Source organism: Pleurodeles waltl, chromosome 2_2 (genome assembly GCF_031143425.1).
Source record: "Pleurodeles waltl isolate 20211129_DDA chromosome 2_2, aPleWal1.hap1.20221129, whole genome shotgun sequence".
NCBI classification, from domain to species: Eukaryota; Metazoa; Chordata; class Amphibia; order Caudata; family Salamandridae; genus Pleurodeles; species Pleurodeles waltl.
This window is the reverse complement of record NC_090439.1, coordinates 926,419,879-926,439,244: the sequence shown is the minus strand read 5'-3', so window position 1 is coordinate 926,439,244 and position 19,366 is coordinate 926,419,879. Positions and strand designations below refer to the sequence as shown.

The 19,366-nt window shown below is 42.1% G+C and overlaps 1 protein-coding gene across 2 annotated transcripts in view; it reads right to left on the bottom strand.

The window, feature by feature from the left end:
- LOC138282759 (fibrocystin-L-like) overlaps window positions 1–19,366 on the bottom strand; it is a 455,872-nt gene that overhangs the window by 79,375 nt on the left and 357,131 nt on the right. For both annotated transcript variants that reach the window (XM_069220630.1, XM_069220631.1), the window contains exons 66-67: window positions 11,046–11,194; window positions 4,491–4,613 (exon numbers count right to left, since the gene is read on the bottom strand). In XM_069220630.1, coding sequence (XP_069076731.1) covers window positions 4,491–4,613; window positions 11,046–11,194 — 272 coding nt within the window. The remainder of the gene's footprint in view (window positions 1–4,490; window positions 4,614–11,045; window positions 11,195–19,366) is intronic.

The following is a 19,366-nucleotide window of genomic DNA, read 5'->3' as shown; positions in this document are numbered from 1 at the left end:
ACAAAAAGGGCCATATTTAGCCAACGCAGTTGTGCGTCAAAAATTTTAATGCCGGCTAACGCCATTCCAAAGCGCCATGCGGGCACCTCATTTATGGAATGACGTTAGCCGGCGCAGCTGACTGGTGTGCGTAAAAAAAAATGACCCACACCAGGCAGCGCCGGCGTAGGGGAAAATGGTGCTTGGGCGTCAAAAAATGGGGCAAGTCAGGTCTGAGGCAAAATATTGGCCTCAACCCGATTTGCGCCATTTTTTTTGACTCCCAACCCCCATTGAAATGACTCCTGTCTTAGCACAGACAGGAGTCATGCCCCCTTGCCCAATGGCCATGCCCAGGGGACTTATGTCCTCTGGGCATGGCCATTGGGCATAGTGGCATGTAGGGGGGCACAAATCAGGCCCCCCTATGCCACAAACAAATTTAAAAAAAAATACTTACCTGAACTTACCTTAAGTTCCCTGGGATGGGTCCCTCCATCCTTGGGCGTCCTCCTGGGGTGGGCAAGGGTGGCAGGGGGTGTCCCTGGGGGCATGGGAGGGCACCTCTGGGCTCCTTCCGAGCCCACAGGTCCCTTAAAGCCTGCCCTGACCAGGCGTTAAAAAATGACGCAAAAGCGGTGGGATGTCATTTTTTTTGACCCGCCCACTCCCGTGCGTCATTTTTGCACGGGAGTTTAAATAAGGCGCACATGCCCTGGAGTCATTTTTTAGACGGGAACGCCTACCTTGCATCTCATTAACGCAAGGTAGGTGTCCACGCTAAAAAATGACGCAAACTCCAAGATCTTTGGCGCTAGACGGGTCTAACGCCAAAGTATAAATATGGAGTTAGTTTTGCGTCGGATTTGTGTAAAAAAAAACGACGCAATTCCGGCGCAAACAGAGTACAAAGATGCCCCCAAGTACGTAAGTGAATGGTTTAACTGTTAGCTATCAAACTATGCTATAACAAAGGACAGTGGCTACTGGTAACACTCAGGGCCAGATTTAACTGTTCTTGAGTCCCTTAGCGCCCCCCTAACGCCTACATGTGCGCGCTGTATCTAAGACATAGGGCACCATGGCGGTAGTTAGGGAACTAGAGTCAGAATTTTTTACGCTAATTCGGAGCTTTTCAGGATTAGCATAAAACTTTTGACGCTAATCCTGCAATGCCCTTTGAGGCCCATTGTAAACAGTGGTGTGCTAAAAGTGCTGAAAAAAGGTACACAAAGAGCGCCATTTTTTCGAACCCCTAATTGGGCTGGCCATTATTTCTCATCATTTTATGCACAACCACACTATGACATATTTTCTGTACCTCACATGTTCCCTTCCAATTACATGACAATGGAAGGTACGGCTGCTCGTGTATGCCAAACCTCAAATGTTTACATTTAATTGACATTTTAAGTGTGCTCAATCTATGGGAAACTTCTGGAATTGGTATCCTAGGGCTTATTGCTGTTTGGAATGAGGTTCATGAATCTTATACATACGGAGGAGAAAGTAATATCAACTCAGTATTTAAATGAACCAACCAACCCCCCTCTCTAGAAGCAAGGAAGGACTACCTTTCCAATTTATCCTGACAGAAAACGTGCAACCATGCCCAGGATTTGCACCTATTTTAAGCCACATTAAGCTTATTACAGTAACTTTATTACAGTAAAATTGTCATTACTTGACTCTCTCCATTGGCCAGTATCTGATTGCATATTACTTTGAGTGACAACTTCCTATGTTGCTTTGATGCATGAGATCCTTTGTGTGGGTTAAACCTCCCATCTTGAGGCATTTATATCTTTAACACAAATCACATCAGGAAGTACTTTAAGAATAATGACCAGAATACTGCTGGAGCTTTGAAGGTTCACTTGTGAAGTTAAAGATGTTAAGATGATCAAGTTAGGCCCTCTGAAAAGAGTACCGTAAATGTTGGTTTGCAGAGTCTTTCGAGGATCCCCATAGAAAATGTATTGCCCAGCCAAAGCGATGCATTGGTTCTGAGATGTGGCAAGACTGTGAGGCAGAGGCCTGTCTCTTTGTTGAGGGTCCCATTGACAGGGCATGTGATGTGAAGACCGGCGTCAGTAAGGACATTGTGTTGGTTCCAAAGAGCTGACAGACTATGATGTAGAGTCCAGCGTCATCAAGGCTGCTTTTGTTGAGGGATGCAGGACCTGCCTGATGATGCATCAGGCAGTGGCAGTTATGGAGGCAATGCGGGCTGCGGAGGGAATGCGAGTCTTTGCGACAATTCCAAGCTAGGCAGCAGCAGAGATGCTTTGATTCTGTTCTGGGTAGCACCGAGCAGCAGAGGAGATGTGTCGGTTCCAGTGGATTCACAGAGCCTGGCAAAGCACCTTAAACCAAATTCCAAGGGTCCAGGACTGGGGTGGCACCACTTGGCAGGGTAACCTCACAAATGACAGACTGCAGGTGCAGATGCAAGGTTGTTGGAAGCCTGTTATGTCCCTCAGGCTTCACATCAGGGAGCTAGCCAACTAGCCTCTTAAGTCACTCTGGGTTTTGGGTTAAAGAGATGCAGGTTTAGTCCTTCTTACCCGAGCAAGAGGGCAGCAGGCAGCAGGCCTGCACAACAGGTCAGCAGTTCCTTCAGAACAGCAGTCCAGCCAAGTTGCATTCCATGCAGCCACATAGAAGTCCTTATTCCTGGCAGAGTGTCCAAAGGTCCAGAGGTTTACTGAAGTGGTGGTGTAAGAGGTACAGTACTTATACCCAGTTGTTCCTTTGAAGTGGGGGAGAAGCTTCCAGAGGTTTCCATTAGAAGTCCTGGGGGCAGTACACCTCCTATTCAAATTCCCTGCAGTGTGTGGCAGTCTAGGAAAAACACAAACTCAACTGTTGCCTGCATCAAATCATGTGACCCAGGTAAAGTCTACAGGCACTAAATGCTTAAGATAGGAAAATGGCAAATTTCTAAAAGTGGCATTTTCAGAATTACAATTTAAAATCTGACTTTACCACAAGTTAGGATTTTAAATTGTGATTCCGGAGACACTAGACATGACCTGGTTACCTATTCCCATTTGGAAATTACACTTATTAAATGTAATGAGGTGCTTCCAATATTATACTATGGGAGAGGTAAGTGCTGCAATAGTGAAAAATGAATGTGAGAGTTTTTCACTGCCAGGACATGTAAAACTGGAAATACAGGTCCTACTTTTAAAGTACATTGCACTCTGACCTCTGGGCTGTCCAGGGCCTATCCTAAGAGTCACAAGTATTTAAAAGGAGGATTTGAACCTTGCAAAAGATCTATTTGTCCAGGTCGACATTGCAGTTAACAACTGTGCGCACAGGCTCTGCAATGGAAGGCCTGGGCCATGGTTAAAGGGCTATTTAGGTGGGTGGCACAATCAGAGCTGCAGGCCCATTAGTAGCATTGAATTTACATGCCCTGGGCACATGTAGTGCTACTTTGCTAGGGGCTTACAAATACATTAAATATGCCAAATGAGGATAATCCACTTTCACCATGTTATAAGGCGAGAGCACAAGTACTCTTGCACTGGTTATTAATGGTAAAGTGACCAGAGTCCTAAGGCCAACAAAAATGAATTCAGTAACAAAATATAAGGAGAAAGGCAAAAAGAAAATCTGGGGATGGCCTTGCAGAACAGGCCAGGTCGCACACTATATGATTGTTCTACCTTTGCAATGGCACAGACAAGCAAAATAAATATGAAATTACATGTACATAGAGTAATTTTCAGTGGCACAGATTAATGAAAGCATTTCCTCATGCCGTTTTAAGCTCTTAAAGTGGTACACCTTAATTGGAAAGATAAGGTGTTGATCTTGAGTTTGACATGCCACATGAAGTAAATTGCATATTACTAATGAAACACACATAGCTGAATCAGGTCTGTAGATGCATATATTAATTTTCAGAAGAGACGTTGCTGTATTTTGAAGTGAAGACTGTTTTTCATGTTTGTCTATCACAATAATGACACACATGACATAGACTTATGGAATTGTCTGGCACTAGAGTAGCTGGTGGACCATCATTTTTTGCTGTTGTCCTTACAATGCCTGGACATGGGACCAAAATCACTGTGCAGTAGGACTCATGTTGCACCTAGTGATGAGGCTCAAGAAGGCCACTACATATGTGGGGTTGCTTGTCTTCCCTAGCAGAAAGAATGTGGTCTAATAGTTTGCTCTCTTTGGGCAGGGAGAAAACTGATTTCCCTTGGCTTAAATTGTTTACTTGCATACTGTCTGTAAGATGGTACTTCATGTACAAAATTGGACATGCGATATACTAAATGTGAAGAAATGGAAATACAACTTCACAAAAGTTATTTCTACCCAAATCACCATTACCCCGCTTATTAGCAATAAATACTGTATAATTTACACTTTTAGACTCCAGGATCTGTTACTTTAACAGGATGCTCAGTCCACACGTATTTCTGTGGGTGATCATTCATATGCAGTCATAACAAGTGAAAAAAATGGCAAGAAGTACAACTTACCTTAATTGTTACTGTTTTGGTTGACATTTCATGGGACGTTGCCGGGGGCGTGTATATAATGGAGAAAATTCCCATTCCATTGTCCACAAGTTTCACATTGTTTATCTGCACACTCTCAGTGGTCTGTAATGTGGTATTTCATGTAGAAAATTAGACATCTGGTCTACTAAATAAGAACTAAGACAAGTAAATCTTCACAAAAGGTATGTCTAACGAGTTAACCATCCCCGCCTACTCTCAACAAATACTGATTCTCCTGCTTTACACTCTAGGATCTGCTAATTTAACACAATGCCTGGAGCACACTCACAGCTTAGTATCAGATCACTCATAGCCAGTCACAACACATTGAATAAATAAATGGAAGGTATATATGATGATGATACTTATGACTACCACTTACTCCTCATCAGCCAATTTACAATTTTTAGACAACATTATTTTCAGGTGTGGTAGTCTGATTGGATCAATTGAGCCAAACCAAGATAAAAGTTCAATACATTGTCAAATGAGAACTCAGGACTGGGCTATGTTGTTCAGGTTCACATGCGATTGGTATGCTAAATATAGCAGTATCCACTTCTGATTGCCATAATTTTAATGCTAATGTTTATACCCTTGTGTAGTGCGCTAAAACCTCAGCTGACCTGCTAGGTGCCGCAAAATGCCCCAAAACATAAAATGTACTTATACTTTGGCCTAGCTATCATGAATGTAACATTACTTCTATTTTTGGTGTAAGTGTGATTCAGGAAAAACTTATGCTTTCTTCTGAAAAATGTTTTACTGTTGTTGATTCTCAGCTTCACTCCACCAATTTCATACTCTTACCTCTGATTGTAAGACAAGTGTTCTAGTGAAGAAACTTGATGGTTGTATGTTGCTTATTATCTTACTTAACTTAATTGATTTTTCTGTTGTTTTGTCCCATACTTACCTCCAGTGCCCACACGCTCAAGTAGAATTCCCTTCCCTCTTAAAATATATGGGTTAGCGATATCTCAAGTTGACTATTTCAAGTCTGTGTGCAACTTAATAGAGAGACTCTGTACATGACATGTTGCCCCTGGTAGCAGGTAGCCCACAATATGTACACGTTTCCCAGAGCTTTTCCATATACAGTACAGCATCTACCACACCATTTTCATTATTTTCTCACACACTTTGCCTACTATAAGGTTATCAGAGATGATAGATCCGTAACATATATCATTCTTCGCCAACACACCCCTCATTTCTTACTGAAATCCTTTTCTTGTACCCCAAGAGGTACTATGGGCCAGATGTAGGAAAGTTGGGAATTGCGACTTGCAATTTGTGAGTCGGAGCAACTCGCAAATTGCAAGTCGCAATTCCCAATGCAGTACGGTGTCTCAGACACCGACTGCAACTCGCTATGGGGTCGCAATGACCCACCTCATGAATATTCATGAGGTGGGTCGCAAATTGCGGCCCCATAGCGAGTATGGGCACTCGCTAACATGGAGGCCTGCTGACGTCAGCAGACCTCCATGTTCGCGACCTGCTTTTAAATAAAGCAGTTTTTTTTTTGAAGTGTAGCCCGTTTTCCTGACAGGAAAACGAGCTGCACTGCAAAAAAAACGAAACCTTTTGTTTCGGTATTTTTTCAGGGCAGGGAGTGGTCCCTTGGACCACTCCCTGCCCTGAAAAAATATTTTCGGGTCCAGTCACAAACTGGAAGGGGTCCCATGGGGACCCCTTCCAATTTGTGAGTGGGTTACCATCCACTTGAAGTGGATGGTAACTGCGAGGTCGCAAATGGAATTGCATCCCACAGCGACTCGCAAATAGGAAGGGAACACCCCTTCCTATTTGCGAGTCGGAAATGCATATTGCGAGTCGGTAACGACTCCCAATATGCATTTCTGCATGCCAAACCCACGTTTGCGACTCGCAAACGGTGATTTTCGCCGTTTGCGACTCGCAAACGGGTTGCTACATCTGGCCCTTTATTCCTTATACTACATAGTCACTCTATTACCTTCCCCTAAATCAATTAAAGCCTTAGTGGATTGCTCTTTCATATGAAAGAGTAAGCATGTTTGTACACATGAAGAATAAAAATAAAACCTCTTGTCTAAAATTAAATACATCAAAAACCTTTTAAATATTTGTTGGAAACATATATTAGAACCCCTTCAGTATAAGACAGTTTTTTTTAAAACAAAACAACTTAGTAGCTTAGAATGTGTAGCAGCACACAGAAAGATTCTAGCCTTTCTCTATCTATGGAGTGCACAAAACAAATATGGTCTTTCTGCTAGTCATTGACAGCTATTAAAACAAAGCTGAAGGAAAAAAAGCAACATTTCATTTTCATTGCTTTGAACAGCTGACCTGCCTTTCACCTCAGCTTCTGGCTCTGGCAGTAGCCATTATGACATCAGAACTTGACTGTAATAACTTATAATTGTTGGGTTCTGGTGTTTTTTCTTTATATTTGGCAAATAGGTGCATTGCAGGATACAGATTATACAGAAATTAGAGAGTGCCATTTATAAAGGGATTACAGAATTCTGTGTGTGTGTGGGGACACAAAAATAGTCAGCAATGTGTGAAGTACTTACTTAGCACTTCAAACACAAATAAAGTGCAAAACACAACACAAGGAAATCCCACACTAATTTAGAAAGATAGAGTAAAATGCAATAAATTATTTGAGACCAAAACAACAAAAATCCAATCAGTAGAACCAAAGATATGTAATATCAATAATTTTAGGTAAGTATACCACCAAAAAGTATTGATGAGGTTTGAGGGAAGAGAAAGAGGGAAGCGAGAAGGAACGACAGATGAAGAGGGATGAACACACAGGATGGTCGGGCTGGGACCTGCAATGACAGGAGGGGAGTGCATGGAGATAATTGTACGAGAGATATATGGCTAACAAATAATGATCCGTGATCTGAGATCTTATACTTATGCTACGTGTCAAGTAGAGAAAAAGGGCAGTGATTTTTCTTTTTCTAAGGATTTGATTAAATGTTTTATTTCTGTATTGGTATTAATGATGGAAAACAAAAATATATATATATTTTTTTTAAACCCATAGCGTCTAAAAATACAAAGCGCCTCTTGTGGTTATCTTGTCGTTCAATACATGGTGAAAGTCATGCATTCAAGCCAACTGCAATGGGGCACGGGTAGCATACAAGGACTAGATTATTCCAGCTGAAAAAGTTACATTCAAAAGTCAAGTGCAAAGAGTTCTGTTCATTGTGAAGGGGACCGCAAGGAGCAGGGAGAGCATTGCGTATTGTCATCGATGGAGCTTGAAGAGCTGGCCAGGGGTCACAGAGCACCGTCACTGTAGTGCGAGGATCCTGTCAGGCGTTGCTTTAGTTTCACATTGGCTGTTACTGCAGGCTGTCAATGCTGTAGCACAACTCGCAGATCTCACGTTGCTGGTTGGGGCTGGTGGTCACTGTGGCGTAAAGTGTCAGGATCACCAGAACCTTGCATTGGTGAACAGAGTGGGTGACAAGATCTTAGCACAAACAGGCCCATTCTTGGTCATGAAGAGCTCAAACCTTCAGAATTTCTCCTTTTCTTGAGGCGGGAGCTTAACTGATGCTGCACCAACAGTCCAGGAAATGAGGGACACCTACTGAGGTCAGGAACTCACTCTAGCAGAGGCCAGCAGGGCTCAGACAGGCCCAGTTGCAGATACAGGCAGCAGGGCAGCTGGGCAGATACAGTGGGGCCTCTGGAGCTTGCTGTGTCCCTGTAGCTCAGAACAGGACATCAGTCAGATGACCTTTGAAATCACGTCGGCCTGGGATAAAGAGTGCAGGTCCAGGCTTCCTACAGGTAGGCATCAGGGCCTAAGAATAGCAGAGCATTATCAGTCCTTCTGGCAGCTGAGCAACACAACAGTCCTTCTTATGTAGCATCCACAGATCCAGAGGTGTACTGAAGAGTTGGGTCATACTGTCCAATATTTTTACTTGGTGGCAGCTTTGAAGTGGGAGAAGGTTCTGGAGGTTTTCACCCCCAGAGGTGCTTGAAATTTCCTGCCTCCCTGCCCTAGCCCTAGCTTACATGCGGACATAAATGACTACTGTCAATCCCTTTGTGTGTGTGTGCTCAGGCAGAGGCTTTGGTATGTGCAAATGTGGTAGGTGACAGCTACACCCCTATCAAGTCAGAGATGGCCCATCCTTTCAACTCCTATTCCTCTTTTGTCTCACTGTCTGGGAGCAATACACAAAGAACAACTGCCAGCTACAACTAGTCATGTTACCCAGAATACAGGCTGCAGGCACTAAATGGTTGGGTCATGAAAATGCTAACTTTCTAAAGTGACATTTTCAATTGTGACTTAAAGTCCAAATTTACCATTTAAAAGGCTCTTAAATTACAATTATTTAGACGCCAAACTCAACATTCCTATCTGCTCCCAATTGAAAATTATCACTCAATAAGTGCAATACGGTAACCCAATGTTATCCTATGAGGGAGGTAGGCCTTGCAGTAGTGAAAAACAAATTACATTTAAGAGCTTTTCAGTACTAGGACATGTAATATTTAAAAGTGCATGTGACATCTTTTAAATACACTGCACCCTGCTCTCTGAGCTTATACGGTCTACCCTAGCGGTGTCTTACATCTATTAAGAAAGGAGGTTTGGGCCTGGCAAAGGGTTTATCTTGCCAGGTCAAATGGCAGTTTAAAACTGTGCATACAGACAGCAATGGGAGGTTTGAGACATCTTTAAAAGGCCACGTAAGTAGGTGGTAGAAGGAGTGCTGCAAGCCCACAAGTGTCATTTAGTTGCCTGTCCCTAGGTAAAGGTAGTGCCACTTTACTAAGAATTTACAAGTAAACTAAAGGTGAAATTTTGGTATAAGCCAATGTTACCATGTTTTAGGAAGTGAGCAAAAACACTTTAGTACTGGTTAGCAGTGGTTAAGTGCCCAGAGTACTAAGGCCAACAAAAACTAGATCAGCAAAAATGGCGGAGTAAGGCAAAAATGTTTGGTGGAAGACCACGCTAAGGCTGACAGATCTAACAATAGTTATAGCTAGGTCTTCAAATCCACAGAAAAAAGTTTTTTTTGGTTGCTAGTGTCTTTGGTGCCTTTTGACAAATCTTCACAAAACTTTCCAAAAAAGTGTTCTCTTTTGACTAGTTTGTTCATGGAAAGTTTCAAGGTGATCCATCAAGTAGGAACCAAGAAAGAAAGGGGGGCCCAAAACACAAAATCCCATTGCATTTTCCATAGACTTTTTAGGAAGCTGCACTGCATAAACTGTTCAACAGAATTTGGTAGAAAGATCTTGGTCCAGAAAGTGTTCTTTGTTGTGATTTTGTGTAAATACATTCAGCTGTTTTTGAGAATTAAGAATCAATTTTTTTTTTTTTTTTAGATGGTCGGGTATGAGAGACCTTTGCATAAGTCCCATGAAACCAGCTTAAAAAAAAAAGAGCTTTCCTATTGCCCTAAGGAGCTTTTTTGCCTTTGACCTCCTCTCCTGCATAAACACTCTTATTAGTTGGCCGCAACATGAGAACGATTTTTGCAGGTAGCTATCATAGGATTCAGTGACTTGGTCCCCAGTCCTGAGGGTGTTTGGACAAAATATCTGAAACACACAATATCGTGGGACAGAATATTGTATCAAAAATATCGAGGACAAGAATATTGTGAAGGTCATTGTCTAGGGTAAGTAATTTTTACTATATAGAACTCCACATATGTGTACCTTGACAATATATATATCTTCAAAGGATGAAGATCTGGAGTTAAAAATAGTAAATTTATTACTTATGTATTTGCACTTACCTTCTTAATATTCTTGTCCGCTCAATATTTGTGTTCCTAATATTATGTCACTGCTTCATCCTGAGTTTAAGAAAGAAAATAAAAGGGGGCAAGGTACGAATACCCTGCCTCACAGCCCCTGTGGTGGAGTCCCAGAGGGACCACCTGTGGGGCCAAGATAGAGCAGGAGACTTTATTTTTATAAGGGGAGGAGAGCTTAGCTCTAAACCTACAGGGTTCTCTTGTATATACTGATCACAAATATTGCTTTAAGAATTGAAATATTCATGCACACATACTTTCATCTGCCTGCTACATTCAACCAATTTATAATGGCTCTGCATTCCATACCACCTTTAATATACTGAAAATGTTATATCTTCATGCTCCTTGGACTTTGCAGTACAGACTTCTACATGCTGTTGTACTGCTAGATATTTTCCTTCTTCAAATATACCAAATACAGTGATTCCTTTCACATCTGAATTGTTCACCTATGCCTACTAATAATTTTTGTCACTTTCTTTGGGTGAAAATATTTTCATTGCTAGTGTTTTCAGCTGGGTACTCTCGAATGAGGTGCCCTATTGAGAGCCAAAATACAGATTTATAATGACCAAACATACAAAGATTCACCCTAATTTAAGAGGACCAAGCATTGATTCACCCAATGGTTAGAACATGAATGCTTTTACCCCTTTAAGAATATCCCTGTTTCAACTATTCTACAAAACTATGTAACTTAAACAAGTACATAATTAAATGTTACCTGGAAATAGATGCCATAGTCCCAACATCTCCAAAGGGTAAAACCTTGTATGCGAGAACATCCTGGTAGGCCATCTTCTTGCATGTACACACCATACAATCCACCATGAGCTTCATTGTTGGACCACTCTTCTGCCAAATTACTTACACCTGAGAACAAACAAATATATTACTGCCAAGTAGAATAGGTTCACAGATATGCAGTAACAAGCGTAGTGATTCTGGCACTTACATAGTTGCTCAAAGAGCAGGAGGCCCAGAATAGGCCTGTGGAGTAGTATGCTTCACATTCACCATATCTATTGTCCCTCATGACATACACTGCCATTGTTTACTCCCATAGACAACGTCACCTGCAGAAACTCAGGCTGACGCAAGGGAGAAGCATCTGCTGTGCTTCGCAACATTCATTTTATGTTTGGAATCAGATTAACACACATGTGATTAATTATGAATAATATTATTAATAGTATCTTTCAGGATCATCCTTAACATGCTGATCTTACTTACTTACATGGAAATTGATCTCTATTATAAATATTTGATCTCTTAATAGCCACTAATAATAAACAAACATTACAAAAAACAATACATCCTCTTTAGGAACATGTCCTTTTCCACACATGTGTGCAGTGTAAACGCTTATCGGTTAATTTCTGCCTATCTAAGGGATTATACTCAATGTCTTTTTGCAAATGTGTGCTAAGCGTTATGTTCATGTGGTTCACCTGTAGTGCAATAAAGGAAAAGTGATGGCAAAAAATCGTCTGGGGGGCCATCTTCTGCCTCCTTCTCCTCAGCATCCTCTTCTAAATGGGCTTCTGCCCAGGCCCTCAGCGCTGTTTGAAAGTCCTCCTTTCTGGAGGCCCCTTGGGTGGGTACACTCATCTCCCTGCAAAACCTTTTTAGCTGTTTCACAGTATATGTCTCCACCAGGGCTAGGTCAAAATCTCCTGCTTTAGACCCAGCCAGAGATATGTTGATTTAGGATTTAGGTTTTGAAAATTGTTAGGAAAAACGGGAATCAAGTTGACCTTCAACTGTGGGTAGGTAGTGAAATACTTAGCTACTGTATGTCACTGCACAAATAGCAGTCCAATCCTCACCGCTGATCACCAATGTTAGAAATTGGGTCTTTGGTTGGCAGTCAGGTTACCCCCTGTCCAAGCAAGGACCCTCACTCTAGTCAGGGTAAGTCACACACAATCCAAATTATCCTGTGCCCACCCTCTGGTAGCTTGGCACTGAGCAGTCAGGCTTAACTTAGAAGGCAATGTGTAAAGTATTAGTGCAATAAATCATACAATAACACTATATAGCACCACAAAAATACACCACACAGTGTTTAGAAAAATATATAATATTTATCTGGATATTTGCAGATCAAAACGATAAAAGATGCAATAAGAAATTGTAGAGATATCACTGAAAAGTGATATGAAGTGTCTTAAGTCTTTAAAAAGCACACAAAGTCTCTTTCAAGCACAAAGTACCTGGTTTGGAGTGAAAAGTCTCTGCAGAGGGCCACAGAGGAGGAGATACATGGAAAATGGTGTGTGTGTCGGTTTCCCCCTTTCACACACGGACTCGCGCCGCTATTTTTCACGCGGGGAAGACGTTGCATTGATTTCCGGCGCGTGGACAGTCTCCTCTGTGGGTCGCGGGGTTTTGAGGCCCCGGGGTCTGTACGTGGAATCCTGGGCTTGTTGTCCGGCTGCGTGTCGTTCCGGGGGGCTGTGCGTGGAATTTTCTCCCTCACGGCAGGCGCCGCGTCGATTTCCTCTCTGGAAGTTGGGTGGCGTTGTCCAGGTGGGCCGTGCGTCGAAGTCCCGGTTGCACCGCAGGTGACGCGTCGATCTTTTCCTTGTGAAGTCGAGCGGGGTCGTCCCGGGTCGGCATGCAGTGAATTTTTCACAGCGGAGCAAGCTGTGCGTCGCATTTTTTGCCGCACAAGGAGTCCAGTTGAAAGAATGAAGTCTTTTTGGTCCTGAGACTTCAGGTAACAGGAGGCAAGCTCTATCCAAGCCCTGGGAGAGCACTTCTGCAGCAAGGCAAGAGTTCAGCAAGGCAGCAAGGCAACAGCAAGGCAGCAGTCCTCTGTAGAAAGCAGTCAGGTAAGTCCTTTGGGCAGCCAGGCAGTTCTTCTTGGCAGGATGCAGGTTCTGGTTCAGGTTTCTTCTCCAGCAAGTGTCTGAGGTGGTAGGGCAGAGGCCCTGTTTTATACCCAAATGTTCCTTTGAAGTGGGGGAGATTTCAAAGAGTGGCTTAGAGGTTCACCAGGTCCCCTTTCAGTTCAATCCTGTCTGCCAGGGTCCCAGTAGGGGGTGTAGCAGTCCTTTGTGTGAGAGCAGGCCCTCCACCCTCCCAGTCCAGGAAGACCCATTCATAATGCAGATGTATGCAAGTGAGGGTGAGTACCCTGTGTTTGGGGTGTGTCTGAGTGAATGCACAAGGTGCTGTCAACTAAACCCAGCCAGACGTGGATTGTAAGGCACAGAAAGATTTAAGTGCAAAGAAATTCTCACTTTCTAAAAGTGGCATTTCTGGAATAGTAATATTAAATCCAACTTCACCAGTCAGCAGGATTTTGCATTACCATTCTGGCCATACTAAATATGACCTTCCTACTCCTTTCAGATCAGCAGCTACCACTTCAATCCACTTCAATAATGTATGAGGGCAGCCCCAAAGTTAGCCTATGAAGGGAGCAGGCCTCACAGTAGTGTAAAAACGAATTTAGGAGTTTTACACTACCAGTACATGTAAACTACACAGGTACATGTCCTGCCTTTCACCCACACAGCACCCTGCCCTAGGGGTTACCTAGGGCACCCATTAGAGGTGACTTATATGTAGAGAAAGGGGAGGTTTATGCTTGGCAAGTACTTTTATATGCCAAGTCGAGGTGACAGTGAAACTGCACACACAGGCCTTGCAATGGCAGGCCTGAGACAAGGTAAAGGGGCTACTTGAGTGGGTGGCACAACCAGTGCTGCAGGCCCACTAGTAGCATTTAATCTACAGGCCCTAGGAACATATAGTGCACATTACTAGGGCTTATAAGTAAATTAAATAGTCCAATTGGGTATGATCCAAAGTTACCATGTTTAAAGGGAGAGAGCATATGCACTTTAGCACTCGTTAGCAGTGGTAAAGTGTGCAGAGTCTAAAAGCCAGCAAAAACAGTGTCCAAAAAGTAGCTATGGCACAGAGAAGAGAGGCGTAAATTAAAAAAATCTTTAATGGATTTTAATGTACCAAGCAGTTATAAAGCTGAAAACACAACAAATAAAAATCCTACTTGATTTTATGAACATAGACACTAATTTAATTAACAAAATGATACCAAAACTAAAACCAACCAATAGTAGAAACCCATTTAACGATTCAGAAAAGGTTTTCAGAATTGTTAAATGGCTTTAGTAAAGCATAACGAATCATTATTTAGAAGGGGCATGCTAAGGGCTCCTCTTACAGATACCGATTCCTTATGATATGTACAGTATTATTGTTTCGCAGCCAAAATACATTTGCAAAACATCAACATTTCAACACCACCCTGAAGAATGTGGTAAAGCCTTTCACAGCCCATCCCCTTTGCGACTGGTTAAAACATATTTTTTAAACAATCTTTTTTAGGCGTAAACAGTGGCCCACAGGACCACTGCATATTAAAAAAATGTTTGTAAAACACTTATCTCATTTTTTCAAGTGCCCCACATTCCATTTAGGAAAACAGGCTGCATTTACAACAAAAATGATTGCCTTTTTGAAAAGCAATCACAGACATGGTGCTCTAGTGACTCCAGCAGTCCACCATGCATGTGACTGTAGCCAATGAGAGTGAGCCAATTCTTGCTATTACATCATTAACTTTTATGGGGTATGCCAGTTTGACACCCAATACAATGCTGAATTTTGTGAACCAACCTATTAATACATAGGTAGGTTCACCAAATACAAACGCATTTGGTAAAAGCCAGTGTGCAATTTGCAGCCTTGTTAAGCAAATGCATTTTAGCAGTTGAGGTCCTTAGTCTCCTTTTTTCGCAGATCAGAACCTTCCAATGGGGTAAGGTTGCAGGCTGTATCCAAAGACGGCTCAAACTGGATGGACACCTTCTTGGCAAGGTCCAGCTGAATCAGATTCAGGGGCTGGAGGAAACCTGTCTCTTCAGCCCAGCCACATTGCACTTCAGATGCATCAGCTTGGCATGTTTGTTCTGGATGGCTTTAGTCCACAAATGTTCTAAGTCCAAGGTTTTACAGAGAACAGAACCTGGTGGTCAAAGTTCACTCCAGCAAGGTCTACCAGCATGGTCCAGGTCATGTCCATGTGGTATTTTTCCTTTGGCAGCAATAAGGCTTCTTGCAGCTGATTGTGGTACTGCAGGTCCAGCCCTTCAGGTCTCCGCACAAGTCTCAAACAGCAGGTGCAGTCCTTCTTCCGTTCTTTCACATGTCCAGAATGTTCTGAAGAGGGGATGGTACATATATGCCCGGCACTATCTTGTGGGTGGCCTTTGCCTAACCAATAGGGAAAAAGTTCCAAGGGGTAACTCTACCCACTTTTGAAGCAGTTCCCATGTGCTCCACTGCAGACAATGCCACAGTGCCCATCACTCCCTAATTATTAATAAATATCCCATCAGAGACTTGGGTGTTGGATGACTTACTACTTCTTATAAGTGTCCTGACTTTATTCATTGAGGTCTCAATTGTTATTGGTTCAAACTTTGTAAAGGCCCATTCAGAACCCTCTAAATTACTAACCCTGTGAATCAGTGGTCTTCAAACTTTTTAATGCCGCACCCCCTCCTGTGAAAACAAATAATTTGACTTCCTTCAGAATTTTTCTTATTCTATTTAATTGTCAATGTTTAAATGCGTCTAGGCTTACTTGAGCATTGCAGTTAAGTTATGTTACTGTTTTAAAAATGCAATCAAGCACATGATACCACCATACTATTCTAGTCAGGCAGGTCTTACTGTTGTGTAAAATTATCCACAGTGTGATTATTAGAAATGGGAATGGGCAGGGGTTTTGAAGCGTATTTGGAATTCCTTTCCTTTTGACACATCCTCCCAACTTTGACATAAATGGCAATGCATGTTAGTGATGGGCCATTACAGAGTGGTTTACTGTTGCTCATTTCTTCAGCTTAAAACAAAGCCCTGTCATCAGTATAATGTTTCTCTTGGCTATAGCCTGGAGTTCCCCCTGGGATTACGCGAGCTCCCCCCACCAGTTTGGACACCCCTGCGGTAAAATGACCGTATATAGACAGCCCAAATTTCACTTGAGATCCGTGGTGTCAACTTATGGTGTATGCCTAATTTAAGTTCTAAAACACTTTTAAATTTGACAGCCTGACAGCCTTATACACAGCTTTCCAATATTCTGCATACACTTTTTGTTTTTCTATTCAATTATACTTTTAACAGTTGTATCTGTTTTTTTTAAATAAGCCTGAAAGTCTTTCTAAATACATAATAATGCACCTTTTGACTATCCTGAGTTGTCTTGTGTTTTTACATTCAGAATAGATTTTGCTATCAATCCAGCCTTGTTATGTCTTCTCTTGTCTGTAACTAAGAACAAGTAAGCCCAGAGACCAATTTGTTTAGCTCTTTCAGTACACAATAACTGTACAGTTTGTTATAACATTCAGTGAATTAATTTTATTAGAAATAAAAGTACTCTAGATATTTGTAACTATATCATTATTTAACACCCTATCACAATTCCTGATATTCAATGATACACTGTCATTCCTGAGACCCTTTTCCAATACCACACACATCTTTTTTGTACACAAACAACTTGCTAGACAATGCAAGAGAGTTTCCTCATTCTTGATATGAGCTGTGGCTGAGCACCAACACAATATAACCTTCTAGCTCCTACCACTAAAAGAAGACTTTGTAATGAGGAAATCAGAATGTACCTTGACACAAGCAGGTTGTCTGTGGTTCGGATACAGCAACACCAATCCATATTACAGTGAAGAAATAAGTGAAAATTCTCAAACCAATTTAGACAAATGTAAAAATTAAAAATACACTTTGAGGACAAAAGTAAGATGCAAGGATCATAACGTATGGGAGAATCAAATAATTCAATGTTACCCTATGGTGTATGGGTCGAAGTAGAGATTTGATCAGTGATTATCAGCCTTTGATACAGGGCTGTCAAGTAGCAGGGGAGCTAGAGACTGGTAATTCTTAGCCCCACATTTGAGTGGTGAAAGCCTTGTTGTATCTCATGTGTGATAGCTGACTTTCAGGCAGCCCTCATGGTTTGTTTATTTGTTTGGCTGATTTACAAAAAATGATTCACCTTTAATTTCACTCTGCAGTCATATCTGACAACATTTTTGGCTCTCACCTCCCTCGTGATCAGCTATTCCAACACAGACTGTGTTCCCATTCCCTTCTAACACACCCCCATTCTCTGTCATTATTTGTTCCTAAACATGAAATCGGACTCTAGAAAGTAGTTGACATCTGTCACTACCTGCACACCTACTTCTGACGCATTCTAACTATTGAACACTCACACAACTGTGTAGCACTTTTCACCATTTGCTTTAACGCTTCAGTGAGCAACAGAAAGGTCCACTAACGAATAACCCATAATCCAGATTTATATATACCACTCACCATTCTGATGCTGGACATGCCCCACACCTCTCACTAAGTTGTAGACCTTGGTAAATTAACAGATAGTGTGTACATTGGGCTGCAATGAAGTTGATCTGAATTGACATGGTCCGGGGGGAACTAGCCGCTTCTTTTAATCTCCTTGTGTCTGACATGGATTATTGTAAACATTTTGAATAAAGGTGGAATTGTGACTCAAAAGTGGTTTAATTTGTATCCATGTACAATGATCAATTTTAGGATCTCAAAAACAGATTCTTCAGAGATACAATCTTAAACATTATGGAAACTGGATAGACTGTGAGAAAGGTGGCAGATGTGTGTATTTTGGCTTTTGGTGAAAGGGACACTAGTTATAGGCTTCCAGCACACTATCTCTCCTCAAGTGGAGAACCAAAGAACCAAAATGACCACTAGCAGGAGATGACTGTTTCTACCTCATTTGCATTCCTGATAAATTTAGAAGTTTGATGACCTTAGGTCCTAGATAGGCATGGATACTCATAGCTGGGCGGACCATGTAGTCACACATTCGTCAAGGTGTCAGCCCTCATTCTACCTATTTTGGTTTCCTCGGACAGCCCCATCTGAGTATCGATGCCACAAAGGAATGTCAGATTCACAAGCGTTTGTAGTGCAATAGGTCTCGCGTTTGCTCAAGTTAGAGCTATTAGCATTGTAAATTCTTAACTGGACTATTCTTGCCACATACATTGAAAATTGTTAGACCTGGCATCCTTGTCGTGGTCTCCCCTAACATTTTGCCTCTACTTTCCAGGTTGTTGCTATGTGCTGGACTCTGTTTTTGTTACTCTGGGCACTTTACCACTGCTGACCAGTCCTAAAGTGCAAGTTCTCCTTATTTGAAATTATATGTGTAATTAGCTTTTCCATAATTCACATATTATATTACTAGTAAGTCCCTGGTAAAGTGCACTAGAGGTGCCTAGGGCCTGTAAATCAAATGCTAAGATGGGCATGCAGCACTGATTCTGCCACCCACATGAGTAACCCTGTAAACATGGCCCAGACCTGCCACTGCAGTGTCTGTGTGTGCAGTTTTAAACTGCCAAAACAACTTGCCAGGCCTAAACCTTTCCTTTTTATACATGTAAGGCACCCTTAAGGTGGGACCTAGGTAGCCCCATGGACAGGGTGCAGTGTATGTTAAAGGTGGGACATGTACTGGTGTGTTTTACGTGTCCTAACAGTGAAGTACTGCTAAATGTGGTTTTCATTGTTGCAAGGCCTGTCTCTCTCATAGGTTAACATGAGGGCTTCCTTTAAAAATCCTTAAAGTGTAGTTTCCTTTTGAGAGCAGATAGACATTTGGAGTTTGGTGTCTCTGAACTCACAATTTAAAAATACATATTTTGGGAAAGTTGTTTTTTAAATTGTCGGTTTGAAAATGCCACTTTTAGAAAGAGGGCATTTTCTTGCTTAAACCATTCTGTTACTTTGCCTGCGTGTGCATTCCCTGTCTAGGTCAGACTGACAGTTGGGTTGTTTGTGAAACCCCTCTTGACCCTTTACAGTGACACAAATGGAACTGGGGTGTAGCCTGCATATCCTGATGGGCCATGTGAGCTAGAGTGGAGGGAGGAGTGGTCACTTACACCTGGGTGGGCTGTGCCTGCCCTCACACAATGCAGTCTCCAA